This window comes from Astatotilapia calliptera, chromosome 13 (assembly GCF_900246225.1).
Source record: "Astatotilapia calliptera chromosome 13, fAstCal1.2, whole genome shotgun sequence".
Classification (NCBI taxonomy): domain Eukaryota; kingdom Metazoa; phylum Chordata; class Actinopteri; order Cichliformes; family Cichlidae; genus Astatotilapia; species Astatotilapia calliptera.
This window is the reverse complement of record NC_039314.1, coordinates 9,448,972-9,464,164: the sequence shown is the minus strand read 5'-3', so window position 1 is coordinate 9,464,164 and position 15,193 is coordinate 9,448,972. Positions and strand designations below refer to the sequence as shown.

At 41.1% G+C, this 15,193-nt stretch overlaps 1 protein-coding gene across 1 annotated transcript in view; it reads right to left on the bottom strand.

Annotated features, from left to right (window-relative positions):
• macrod2 (mono-ADP ribosylhydrolase 2) overlaps positions 1-15,193 on the bottom strand; it is a 401,770-nt gene that overhangs the window by 273,765 nt on the left and 112,812 nt on the right. Inside the window, exon 4 of the mRNA XM_026190215.1 lies at positions 5,975-6,004. Within this exon, the coding sequence (XP_026046000.1) occupies positions 5,975-6,004 (30 nt within the window). The remainder of the gene's footprint in view (positions 1-5,974; positions 6,005-15,193) is intronic.

The following is a 15,193-nucleotide window of genomic DNA, read 5'->3' as shown; positions in this document are numbered from 1 at the left end:
AAAGCTCACTATACCACAGCCACCAGCAAAAGCTCTACAAAGTTTGATATGTTTCTGCTATGTGTGCTGTTTAAAGTTAGACCCCTTCCCTCACCTGCACTGCAGTGCCAGAGATCAAGCGATGCCATCAACGAGCTAATGACATGACTGCCGCAGGCAACAGCGGGCAGCTTGATTTATACATGGGGACAGAGATGAATGATTCATAGGCTGAGCGAGGGATACCGGGACACGTGGAAACTATATGCCCCTCTCACCCGCTCTTATTCGTGGATACTGACCACACCATAAACTCTCTGGAGCACTCCCTTATGCCTCATAAGCTTAGCATTACACAACTAACCAGTCCTGTTAACGCTGCTTGTAACAGCTGCATGAGTGTTTTCTCTCTTCCTCTTTTTGTCTCTACATTTTTTATAACTGTTCCTCAGAGTGTCCCTCTTTACCCCCCTCGGATTCATTCCCTCGCCGGCCATTTCTTCTTCCCTTCCCATTATAATGCAGCGCTAATCCTAAATATGGAACCCACTGTTGTAGGATAAAATAAATGGCCCAATCACTCTGCATCAATTAGTCCATCCATCATTGCTGATTGGAGGATGAGGAGCAAGAGAGGGGGTTGTTCATCGTGGCTGTTCTCTGCGGTGGCATGGGAAGACAGAAATGGCACGCGAAAGCTTTCACACGGCAATGTTATCTTCACCACTATTTGGGTATCGCAAACTGCAGTCCAGCAGATAACCTTGTCCTGTTACTTTCACTGGAACGCCCTCTAAATCACAGCACCTCTGTCATAAATGATCTGGCGGCATGAGGACGCTTCTCACGCAATAATTACTCAATATGATGACTGACGCGCTGAGACGCTTTAGGTGAAGATGCAGTTGCAAACAACACAAATAATTCATCATCTTGCTGCAAGACACTAAAAGCACTTTTGATTTTAAAAAAAAGGAAACGGATCTAGATTCCAGTAAGACGAGGAGATTGTTCTGGCTTTATAGCATATAACCCCTGCATTACACTGTGCTACACATTTAATAAAGGCAAGGAAACACTTCAATGGTAGCACACAGTGCAGTTTTAATGCATACACTCACTTAAAAGTTCACTACACTTGAGATTTGTAGAGTTAAGTTGCTTTATAATTTCACTAAGTAAGTGCAATTTACAAAATGACTTTCCTTGCTTATGCAAGAATGGGGCCAATTCAAATATATTTTTTAATTCAATTATTCAAATCAGCCTGACTGGCTAAAACCAGTGTGAGAGGGCACTCCCATACTTGCATGCACATGTCCTGACCCAAGCCTACTGAGCTGCTGTCACTGAATTACACGGATAAAGAGAGAGAATTGCTGAGTGCTACAGTATACAGTTACAGTACATCACTGCTGTTTTGAACACGCTTAAAAAAGAACATGGAATATTGCAGCACGAATACAGGGCAGGCCTAGATCAGAGTGTAACTAACTCTTCTCTAAATATGAGGAGATAAGTAAATCCCAAGGGTGCCCCACTGACTGAGGAATCTTTGCATTCAATTTATCATTTTACATTATTTAGGTTACTCCATGGGGAAATACGCTATCTCTCTCATAAGTTATGCTAATGGCTGTTACTACCATCTGTGAACTGAGGACCATCAGTCAAGCATAGTGTGTAATCTTTGAGTTATGAGAATAATACGTCATCTTTGAGCGATTAGTCTGGGGGCTTCCAGGGAGCTGTGTAAGGGACAGAAAGTCATCTCGCCCAAACCGTCACCCAACACCACCCTATATCTCGACCTATACCCCTCCCCCTGCAACCGCACAGCGCCCTGCATGGTCCCCTCCAATCGACTCAATAAACAAGCCCCGGGTAAGAGCCAGACAGAGGATAATGGTTCACCTGGAGGTGACAGGAAAAGAAAACAGAGCTCTTTGCATAAAGAATGGAGATAAAGATAAGCACAGTGGAGCACTTAGGAATCTCAGCAAAGGATTATTCAAACATGTCTTAAAACTGAACACGTGTTTTGTCTTTTTTAACCGTTGTGTTGCGATAATGGCCAGCCTTGCATTTACAGCATAGTGCTGGTGCATCCGTATTGATGATGATGCTCTGCGCTTCTGATCGGATAATTTCACCATGAGCAATCTTTTCTCATATTTCACTTAAAGGCCAGAGCTCGGAACATTTTGTTTTGCGTCTGTTAACTGTGTTTGTAAAGCGCGGTCGTCATGCAGGCGTTTTCACATCATTTCACATCTGAGGAGAGGCAGAAGCGATTGCCTTGTCATATCTTCGGGAGCCTGCATCCCATGACATGTTTAGTTGCAGAAGAGGACAAAGGACGTAAGCACCACGACAGCAAACATAATTATTCTCATCTATTATAATGTGTTAATACCTGCCATGACTCATGCCAGCGTTTAGGATAGGAAGAGTGCTAAAGGCCCGCGGCTCTTGCGTAACGAGTAGCGCAGGCATCGTCGATAACCACGTCGACATTGATATATATTTGTTTTAGGGCTCACTTAAAATGCAGACTTTTTTAATGTTATTAGCCCTGTTTTAAAGAATCTTTGTGTCATTCTGGACGGGTTGAGAGAGTGACCACAGTCGTGGCTGAATTAGCCCAAGCCAAGACACACACAACAAGCCATGCCAGTGACCCACTGCTTGACTGGAGCACAGAAAGGAGGTCCAACCTGAGAAGAACGATTTGTTTGGGTGGTCTAGTTAAAGCCTAGTGCTAAAAGGGCAATGGTTCTGGTTAGAATGCTAATGAGCAAATTCCCCTCCTGGATGGAGACATCAAAGGCAAGTGAAGCTCCCCCGCTCCAGCTACACAGGGCTTCATGGTATCATTGCATAGCCCTGTTTGCACTTGAATGCTTGTGTTTGTGTGTGTGTGGATAAAAAAAAGACAAAGGGACGGGGAAGGCAAAATAGGCAATGTGATGTTTACATTAGGTCTATTCTTTTGGGACAGCATCCAGCATCCAGCCATGCTGTGACACACATCACAAGAGCAACCTGGTACCATTCATAATTACCCTCTATTCACAGAGGCCCTATTTGGGATGCTATTATCAGAGATCATTGTTATTTCCCTCTATGTATGTTTGAAATCCCAGTGAGACCAACATGTCTAAAGCAGATAACAGTGCTATTTTGGTTAACCCCATTGCGTACATAATACTGAAGAGGCATAACCCAGAGAAAATTCCCATCAGTGATTTCTAAGGATTTAATAGAGCATCAGGGCGTAAGAATCTTTTCTTATGAATCGTTTCTCTGTATAACTATTGCAAGAAATATAATGCAGCGTTCCTGTGCATTGAAAAAGGCTCAGAAAGAGCTTTGTTGTCATTTATTTCCATCTTTTCACATTACTCTGACTGCGACAAAACAATCACCAGCAAAACTCTGTTTCTGTTTTGCTGTGACCACATGCCACGCTTGAATAACTGATGCATTCTAGAGAAGTAAAACGTTTTTCTGTGAAAAGACGTCTAAACGAGACCAAATAACAGAGACCATGCAAAGCCAGGGGTGCTCAAAGTACACCTAGGTGGTAAACTAACTTAAATAAAGTAAAGCCTATGTCCAGTTTTCCTGAGCTGTTCAGAGTCCTACTTCCCGAACTGTTAAGAGTTACACATGGCTCAGGTGTGTGAGGCCAGCATGATGGATCATCCTGTTGTGAAGCTACCCCTCTGCAGAGCCCCGAGAAGACAGCTGGGAGATAAGGAGGACCCTATATGAGAGCACATCTCCTCTCCACATCGATCCTCGCCGCCACCAGGCAGGAGGTCTTCACATGCCAAACCGCAGATAGAGGTGGAGAGGGAGAGCAGGGTGACAACAGAGAGAACAGTTTTGCAGGTTTAGCAGACACCTTCGAGTGATAAAGACACTGGAAGATAAAACCCCTCTTGGCCTCATGCAGATAAAAGACAAACGGTGTAGTGCTTTGTTTTAGGGGGAAAATAACAATTTCAGCTCCCTGGTAGATAATAGTAATCTTTCTCTAGTTATAGTCATCGTTGTTTACCACGGCCAAAAAAAAAAGAAGAACAGAAAGACTACCCGCTGTGGCAAATTGTGGCAAAGTGGAAATTGGCTTCTTCCTTTACTCTTCTTAAAAATACACATAAAGGACGTATGACATACATGTTGTTCACCTCATGGTCATTTTTGAGTTAACCGACCTCATATCCTGTGCCAGTAACTTAGGAATAGCATCGCTGGAAGTCAATTAGGAATGAAAAGAGGCTTTGCTCTCAAAAAAATGGCACTTGCTACAATTAGAAATTCCTCTGGAGTTAATAAGCGCAGCTGCAGGTTACAATCAGCTAAAATGTTTTCTTGCAAAGTACAACATTAACTGACACATAAGATCTCACGTTCTCATGTTGACAGCCTCCAATTCGCCTCCGTTTTTCGCTGCTGCTGTTATGAAACAGAGCAATCTGTAATATCCTCAGAGCTATTATTAGTTGAAATAGAAACTGGATCAATCACCAAGGCCGGGATTTAAAGAACTGTAAAAAGGTAATCTGGCACAAAATAACAATAATGAAAATGTAATAGCAAAGAGAATTGCTTCTTGTGTTTCTTTGGACACGGCAAATCGATAGCGCGAGTCGCAGCGGAGACAGACACCATTCAGGCGGACAGTATACCTGCTTTACAGGGTCTGGCTTGGTTATGGAGAAGCATGTTTGTGACCCTCTGATCTCAATCACAGAAATTCCTAAGATGGCTGTGCGCTGAGGGCCTCTTCATGCTGCTGATGGATTGAGATTCTACACGGCAAGTTTGCAGTCTTAAAAATGTATCAGACGAGATAAGGGCCACTCCAAGCTGCATGATTAAATGCGAATAAGATTTCAACAGCTCAATGTACACTCTAATGGACACCATGTGCACAGAGCATATAACCGTTGAGTGGCTTTGATCTTCCTTTTTGCCCGTCCTTTGCTTCTGATGAGTCATCTTTGCCAGGTGGTAAACCCTAATGACTGAATAAATGCAGAAGCATCGTAATCACAAGGTGCAGCATGTGCCTTTCTTTTTGGTACACAAAATTATAAAACCTATATAGTTTTGCCCAGAAAGAAAGCAGATGAACCAATCATCCACAATACTGCATTTTTCTCACTAAAGAAAACACAGGAATGAAATGATACAGGCTATAAAAACCTACACATTGGGAAAAATGGCAATATACGATACAGTGAAGATGCTGTTTGATGGTTGCATTAAAATGTGGCGTAAGAAATAAAATGTTTGCTGTGATAGAGACCTTCATAAAACACAACACAGGGAAGAATTTATCTATAATACGTATTTTGATTAGTTATATCAGACAGATAGTTCTGCTAAGGCAGACTGTCATAGTCGTGATCCGACTATACAACTGAAGGCTGTTAATGTGGCTGGATAAACATATAAGTCTGAAGCAGTGACCTTATTTCATTGTCATACCATCCCTACATATGAAAAATTTCCCTGGGGACTAAAAATTAACAGTGTAACTTGGTGCATTTTACCCAAAACCTCATCTCACTGCAGTAAAGAATGATTATTTCAATCATGTCACTGCATAAGTCAAATTTTACAAAGGAAGAACCGTGTGATTGGGCGGTAGCATTCCACTCCCTAACCATTGTTCCCACACCACAATCGGCTGCCTCAGATTTCCAGCATTGCCTTGATGATAATGTCCTTCGGCAGGCTGCTAAAGTAATGACCATCTCTCAGTGTGGTACAGCGCAAGGTTGCTCTGTACCACGCTCTAATATTTTGGCCTTACATTCAGCCGCATTTAACACAGACACTTGAAGTAGACACTGAAATCTGCCATGAACTCAATGAAACAGATGGGCTGAATGCCTGATCTGATAAGTGCAACTTTAATTGCTTTACCATAGGAGCAATCAATGGGACGCGATAGTGAAAAACAAAAGCGTTCACTCACCTCCGCCTCCTCCCAGAAGACTGGAGTTTGCTGAAAAGAGAAGGAAAAAAAGTGCATTTAGTAAAAATAAATGTAAAAAACATACATAAATATGGATAATTCAACAGCACAGGAGATCACAGCGTGACGAGCCTGAAACTGGCTCGAATAATAACAGTTATTTTACAGATTTTTGTATGGCTTTGAAAGGAAAAGCCTATAATGACACATTTCAATAGCTCCGTCTAGCAAATATAACATGAATGTCATCCAACAGTTTGTTTATCAAATCTCCAGTTGACAAAAATGATCAATGTGTGAGGCAGTTTTTTTTTTTCTTTAAATATCAAATTAGCAACTTGGCAACAAATGTGTGATTCAGTCAGCAGCTACTCAATATACACTCGTCGGCGGATTTTCTTTGGCAAAATCACAGCGGTTGTGCTCAATAAGACATGCGATTCATTAAAAGCAATTAAGAGTAGTGTGCAGTCTGAGACAGTTGTATACTACTGTGCAACAGTGAAATCCAGATATTGTCATGGCTTTGCAGGGTCTGTTCATCTCTCTGGGGAACATGTCACACAAATTGATGGAGACACGGTAAGAAATTATGGTACTACTGGAAGATATATTTGCAAGCAATAAACTGTTTCTACTATGTGTGTCCACTGTAATCAACACTAACAGTATGCTGTAGGTAACTGTGCAGTATATGAAATATAACCTTGGCCTAGAGTTTCACACTATTGCAAAAATAATAAACAAAAATAAATTTCTATCACTAGGACAAGGTATCAGTTTTAATAGTGATGCAACAATCAACCGGACAATAACCAGGTTGAGCTCATTTCCAGCATTCTTTGACCGGACCAGTGACCGACCTGCCATAAGTTGAAATACGAGTCCATCCCTTTCATGCATGTGAAAAAAGCACACAGCAGCACAGGCAAATAGTCACGTACACTCACAGCTATGTGCTAACATGTCATCAGTGTGGAAGCCTTTCACTGCAATTGAAGTTCCCCAAAGTAAACCACAGGGGAACCAACAACATAACAACAACCCTAATCAAACACACTAAGGTAGTTGAACATGGACATTTTAAAGAAGCTGACGAATGGAAAGTGGTTAAAGTCGAAGATAACCAATCATCAGGTCAGAGCCGGCCACGAGCTAGCAGCCTCTGTATGAGCAAAGGATTAAAGCAGTTACAAGGGAAATTATGGTAAGTAACTGACATTTGTTTTGTTACACAAATCTGTTGTACCTACTTTAATTTGACATGATTAAATATGTCAGGTTAAGTTGTGTGTACAGCAACTCATTTACATGTAATTATTTTTTATCTACTTGCAATTGCAGAGCACCTATTTTCAGTTGTTTAAATTAAAAAAAAGAAATTAAATAACATAAATGTATTAAAAAAAAAAAGATCCTGTAATTTATTGCAGTTTAATATGAAAATAACTTAGACATAGACTTCATTTAATTCCACATTGGTTAAATTCACTACAATGTAGTAGGAGCAATAATGATACACATGTATTTTTTAGACAGTATTTATCCTGCGTGGGTATTAAACAGTCTGACTGCTGACAGGGTGAAGGACCAAGAAAAAAATTGTATTGATGGAAAAGTGCTTTTTGTTTGTTTCTGTCAGTTATAGCTCCTAAATCTGAATGAGAATCAGCCAATAAAACTGCAGCTGGTGGAACTCTATGCTTTAGCTTCAGTTTTTCCACGAATGCATTGCTAAAAGAAAACCTAATATGTTCATTTCCAACTTTACATTTTTATTTCTGGACTTTGTAGCTTTTCATGATTAACAAATTTGAAATAATTAAAAAATAATCCCCTTGTTTTTCACTGTGCACTTCAGTCCCTCAGTGGGTGAGTGGGGCTGTCCTCTCACCTTCTCTCCCTGACGTTATGTAGACTAGAAAAGAAAAACTGACAAAGAGCAGCCTGCTGGCGTGAATTCTGGCTGGATGAGAATATTGGCAGCAGCGATCGTATTGTTATGCCGTTCTTGGTCACATAAATACTGGACACTACCATCACATATCCACAGCAAGTTTAAACACCAAATAACTGACATGATCGTCACAATATGCACTTGCCAAAAAAGAAAATGTGTTATGTACCATAAAAGTGTACAGTAGCTTGCTGTCAACACTCCCTGTCTCAGGTTTGCTGCATTTCTAAAGCAATTTGTTCCAGCACATTAGCTGAGAAGAAGGCTTTAGCACGAGGCTTCTGACATACTGTAGATACGTAGAAGACCCCTGAGGTAAAGCGTAGCTCACTGATGTCTGTTGTTCGCTTTCAGACCATTTAGTTCATCACCACTCATACGATGACCTGTGCTGTTCACGAATGGCCGAGTCCCCTCCATTTACTGTAGTTTACTGGTAGTTAACTGTCACTGTGATATACCAGCTGAGAGAGTATCATTAAAATGAACCTGTTTTCATTCTTGCCCCGTAAGATACATTCTTTATACACGCGAGAAGGAAGATTAGAGGGGATTTAAAGTACATCTGTTAATTTGAAAGTTTCTGGAAGAAGGTAGACTATGTGTTTGAAGCGGAGTTCATACAGCGGATATTGGAGGAACCATGCACCGTGCCATGCCTTTAATGATCCTCAGATCCAGCTATGCATCGGGTATCATTAGCAGTCAATGCTTCCCTAATAAAAGCTTATTATTTCTCAGAAATGCTCTGTGCTGAAGTAATAGATAATGAACGTGTGCTATCAGGGAGAGTAATCCAATCACAGCAAAGTCCTGTGGCTTTTATGATTTTTTTTTTTTTGTTGTTGGTCTGATTACATGTATAAGTGATTTCTGGAGTTCACTCAGTTTCTGGATGTTTCTGTGGAAGCATTACTGTTTTGTTCTCACTTGGGCACCCAACATGAGTGGGCATAACTTCAGTTGTTAAAAAAAAAAACACAACCTCTCCCACTGCAGAATGTGTTTCATCAAAGGCCCTTTGTTGTGTGTATGTGTGTGCACATACAATATGAGCACCAACATACACAAACAAAAAAAACAGCAACTCAAACAGGGATGTACTGACAATGCACTGTCATGTTTACAATAGCACCTCTCCAGGTTTTTCTGTGATGAAAAAGACACTCGTGCTCTCCCAGCCTTTGTTTAGCTCAGGAATCTGACAGCCATCAACAGAAAGCACGCAACTCGAATGTGCGTCGTTTCTACAACAGCCTCTCGTAACCAGGTTGGGACATTTTTCTGTTCATGTTTGAAGATCACAGAAGAAGCTCAGAAGCCAAAAAACACTAAACTAAAGGAATTTTCATCAGTGTATATCTTTCTGCATGATATAAATTTTCAAAGTTTGAAGTTATTCGTGTATAAAAGCACAGTGTAAGTGGTAGTTTCAGTGCCAGTTTAAAGAAAGCTAATACTATGCTAGTTTTCAGCAAAGTCTATCATCATTGTCTAGTCTCCTGGGGAGTCTTCCTATTCCTGAGCTATTAAAACACTGGGGTTTAATTACCTGACATTATGGAAATGCATGCCTGAGGGGGGCGCTTCATTTACTCCACACCTAATCAGAGATTGGAGATGTGGTTGCTAATCAGTCTGACACAACTCTCCTGCATGTGTATGTGTGTGTGAGGCAGAGCAGTGGTAGTAGTGAACAGGGTAGGCCAGGGGTTGAGATGCGAGATACTTTTTTAATGTGTTTATGGGAATAGCCCACTGGGAGATGAGGCGTGTTCTCATCTTTGCAGTCAGTTCGATGAATGTGTGCTTGCGGGGAAAGGTAAAAATGTTGCTATGTGCTTTTATGAGCCCCCAATCCACCCACCCCCATCACCGTTTCCTGTTTTCTCTCATTGAATAATTACAATGTCTTTCTTTACACAAAATACTGTATCGGTAACACGCAGATTCAACAAGCTCAGCCCACATGCATATCAACAGAAACACGTAAAAGTGAAAATGAACGGGGACTTGGTTTAATAACAGGTCTTCGACATAAGACAAATAAGAAGCAGCTGGCAGAGAAGCCAACGCTCCTAGCAACAAAGGCTATGAGCTGGTGCTTTATTCAGTATGACTTGCCTAAGAAGTGCGTCAATTATTCTGAGTGAAAATCAAAACAGAAATCCATATTTGGCCACATCCATCCCATAATGCATATTTTACAGTGTGCGTATTAATTATAAACTAGACCTCCTTGCAGTTTTCCCTGCTCTCGGCTCAGTCTGGCAATCTTTTGGACCAACACATATCAATTCATATTATCTGTTTTGTTTGTTTTCTACCTTTTGCCTACATGTTGAGTTGTCTCTTTAAAGCATGTTTATGCATTTCCTTTTTTGCGATCCTCTCTTTAGCGGGCAGAACTGAATATTTCTTCACCTTTTAAACAGGGGAAAGGATCCCATCACAGCAGGCAGAATATAGGTGCCAGCTTGAGTTTTCAGCCTGGTTGTAGTGAAGGTAAGCCTTGACTGTTGGCAGTGACAAGAAAGAAAAAAAAGCAGAAGCAGAAGCTCTTACAACTAGGAGTTTTTCAGGAGTGCTAGTGTGTCATTCCAGGAGTAGCCATAACATGGGAGATAAATCTCAGTGAAAAGGCTCCCCAGATTGCCTGCAGATGGTAGGTCATTTGGAAGTGCCGGTCCATGCTGTTAGGCTGGCTCATCAAACACGTGTCTGGACTGTCACTGTGGGAACACCTACTTCCTTTCTGCCCTTTGAACCCTTAACCCCAACTGCAACCTCATATACCCCTCACCCAATGAAAACAAAGTGGTGCCACTGCTGTGTATTTTTAGGGCAAGAAAATATTGATAACAGAATCTCCACCAAAGAGTGTGACAGGCATAGTATCAAGAAGCCAGCACACACGCACACACACACACACAATGAAAAAAAGACTATTAAAACCACTGTCTCATCTCAGTGTGTCAAGATATTTGCAGAGCATTCATAAAAATGGCTTTTGTGCACTTCAGTGTATGAGTCCTGTGTGTGTATATGTGTGTGTTTGTGTGCAGAGGGCACCGAGGCATGGATCTGGGTTGCATGTTTGGTGTCGTCAGCAGAGCCCTAGATCATGCAGTTAAATAGGAAGTGCTAGACCGTAACCACAAAACCTCAAGGCAGTAAACAGATCCACTGTCTACCTTCTGCTCTCTGCCACCTTAACTGAACCTTTTAAATATGTTCCATCAAATGCACATTCACCTTATCCTTAGCAGCCTCGCACACGCTTCTCAGCAAGCTCAGACGTTAATAGTGTGCTCCGTTGTGACTTTGGGATAAAAGGTGGGCTACAGAAACTAATAAAAAATCTTTATGGGTCAGGTTGCCTGCTCTGTTGCTGAGTCAAAAGAAATCCTTGTGCAATTTTTCACAGCAACCAGAGCCACCACAGCAATAAAACGCTGCTGGGCCTATCTGGGTCTACAAATCTTACCAGCATTTTCTTAGATTTTTTTGTTGTTGTTTTTTTTTAGTAAATACATCCGAGAACAAATGAACTGTCATAAGCGCGCTCTTTGCTTTGTTCCACATCACTCACTGCTGCTTCTGAAGCGTGCCTTACCTGTCCACAAGGAAGGAGTTCTGATTTTATCAAATGTGACGTTACACAGAAAAACTGTCCCAAATAAAAGCACTAACTAGGTCAACAGAGCTGCTCTTTGTTACCAGGAGCCATATTATCTATTATTCGGCTTTAATTAGAAATCTTACTTACAGCTAGTCTGACAGGCAGATGATAAGCATCTTGTGCACAATGAAGTGCAAAAAAAAAAGAAGTCCTTGAATAATGAAAAAAAATGAAAAAGTTGGAGGAAATAAAAGCTAATCATTTGAAGGCTTGACTGACACTTAGACGGTCATTAGCTGTTCCTCTTTTTGGTGTTCTGATGTTTAACATGTCAGCTCTGAAAGTCGATCTTCAAAGACTCAGCGGAGTGAAGGACTTTCTTTTAGAGTGGAATAATGTTTGCTCCATACACAGCCGACTTTTCCACTCCACCGGCCTTCCTAACAAGCACTGATACTGTGTGATAGCATGCGTGCGCATCAAATGCATACGTGCGTGTACATGGAAGCATTCCAAATTTGATATCTAGAGCAACCCATCTCATGTCTGTGCAGCTCCGTGTTAAATCGAGACTACTCTAAGCGTCAATGATGGAGGCTGTTCGCTTTTAGTAGCTGCTGAAATTCACACAAATAGAAATAAAATTTAAATGAGCCACCAGTTGTGAAATGAGAGAGAGGACACAGTGGTATTTCTTATTTGTGGCACATTAAAAATGCATGTGGCACCACACATGCTGCCTCGCCTGATAATACTGGTTGGCACTTTTGTTCTTTATATCTTACAGAGGTCCCTAAGGAGCCTGACTGAGGCAGGCAAACTCATAGCCGAGGTGGCACAATCCCAGAAGTCCGTTCACGCACAAAATGGCTTCATGTGGGGAAAAAAAGACTGTCTCAAACAAATAAGTCATGGTTGTAACAAGGTGTGCGTGAAATGTGGATAAAATTGAAAAAGCTCTATCGTTATCTCGACGTCAATATGTCAAACTATTTACTGAAATTTTAATTGCGAGTCACTGGCACGTTGATGAAGATGAAAGGAGCACCAGGAACGACAACAGGGACATTGATATGGAGTGTGTGCATCAATTAAAGCACGATGCACAATGAATTCAAAGGATTCTGGCATTTGTGTGACTGTGCCAGATGCACAAGAAAAGTGGCCCAGCCCTGAGTGCTGTATTTGGCTTTAACATCTATAGTGCGAAGTGTCTGGCAGTTCAATATTCACAGCCTTGTTAACTGACGTGATTGATTTGGATCGTCAGTTTTTTGTTTAGTTATGAAAAAAATCTGAAAACAGGAGTGTGGTTTCAAAACCGTGGCCTACGCTGTGAGAATATCCACATTTAAAATCAAGGAGCACTCCTAGAGTTTCAGTATTTCGCTATAGCAAATTCAATCTCATAAAAACACATTTGCTATCTACATGAGTATCAGGGGTGGATTTAAAACAATAATTCAGACTGAGAATTTGACTCCATTTCAGGTCCACTCTATTCACATAAAGCCTTACCCTGTTATTTAGGGCTGTCATGATATCACATTTTCTCTACTGTGGCAAAATACTGTTAACAATATAGGAGGATGCCTAGAATAGAGAACTGCAAAAAAGAGCAACTGTTCTCTCTGACAGCTGTGCGTTTCGTCTTTTTACACAAGAAATAAGAGACAAGGGAGGCGGAAAGAGAGTGTATCCATAAATCCCCAAACGCTGTACAAGAAGAAATGACTGGTTAAGATATTATATGCGTTATTAACAATATACAGTACGTAACTCTTAAATATTGTAGTTATTTTCAATACAAGCAGGTATACTGTGAAACCCCTAAGAATCAAATATGTTCAGCATCCCAAATACTAGTAGAGGTCTGCATTCCCGCGGCTGTCCCGCGGGAGCCGCGGGACCCGACCAGATTTCTTGCGGCGCGGGAATAAATTTCCAAATAAAATGCGGTAGCGGTCGGTAACTCTGGTGTAATTTGAACGGGAGCGGGCGGTCTGAAAATATAGCGTGCCCGACATTTTTTCGGAACAGCATATCTGTGATTTCCTCATTCTAATTGAGCACTGGTACAGCCAGTGCTCACGCCTGTTACATGCACTGAGCGCATGGATCAGTGCTTTTTGCAGTAGGCCACAATGCTGTATTCGTTTTTATTTATTTTATTTTTGCAACACGTTTTCCATGTTAAAAGATAAATGTTGCATGTTGACAGATAAATGCATCTTGTTTAAGAAAAATAAATACAATCATTGCACAACCTGCAGTTTTATCTGTTATCTCTATTTTTTGGTGGTACCCCATTTAAATGTGAGATTTTGGAAACCAGATCTAAATTTAGCGGGAACGGTCGGGTCGGGTAGAAAATTATTCTAAGCGGGCAGCGGGTGAACAAAGACTGAATATACAGCGGGAGCGGTCGGGTGCGGTACAAAACCTTGCGGGAGCGGGCGGGAGCGGGACTAAAAAAACATTCCCGCGCAGACCTCTAAATACTAGGACTAACAAAGAGGCCATTCTGAACACTGAGTTTTCAAGGGCACATCTTCAAAAACTCCACAAAATACAGCAATCATAGCACAAATATAAAAGCATAAAACTCTAAAGCCAGATTTTTATATATAAAAGGGTTAGCATAGCCTTTTAAAAACAGAGAATTAGATACTTTCAAATGACTTTCAACTCCATATCAAGTACCAAAAAACGACACATACACACATTCGCTGAAAGCTAAAACGCAAACACGCTTAGCATTTCTGATTTTGCTTGTGTTTTTGACTGACTTGAGATCAGAGGTACCTCACCTATAGGTAAGGGTGACAGAGTTTCATCATCTCATTCCTGCTTTTTAATATGGCAACTCAAGTTCACAGGAGGCCAGTATGACCAATCAGGCCAAAAGGAAATGACTTACTGCTGTGGACACTCCACTAACCAGCAAATATACACTTAGATCCGAGTGATGTAAATTATGTCAGAGGGTGAACAACTTCTTTGTTTTGACTCATCTGTGCAGACGCTACACTTGTAGAGCACCACTACCCAAGCGTTGTCTAAGTGAACCCCGAGCACATTAGGGAAAAACATCAAAACAACTACTCATCAGTGGTGTCTCCAGCTGTGAGTGTGCACACACCACTGAGAAGAGTAAAACAATGGTTTTGGTTCACATAATTTAAAGTTCTTCTAGCTTAAAAACGCATGTGGTACCCTTTGCTTCCCCCATATGGGTTAAAATGTTACTACCTACCTCAGCTGTGCGGCGAGGATGTCATGTGAAGAACTTTTTAACTTGTATCCCCAGATTTGAAAGATAATTTGCTTATGAAAAGAAACGAGGCTTAACTGCTCAGAATCACTGATAGCTTAATGTGAACCCTTCTTTAAGATGTATTTGACTTTGAAGTACAAATTACAATATGAGAGCGCCCTGTTAGTCGCTTCTTAAACCTATTCATAGTCTCAATTGTACATGTCATATAGTGCTGATAGTCGAAATTATGTTGTTTTTACAGCTTCTCTCAGCACCAGTGTTATGATGTCTGAATGTATCAATGTGACAACAGGCTTGTGTCACAGTGATTAATCCCTTTCCTCCGCAGGCTTGTCACCATCATAACAAAGCAACAATACC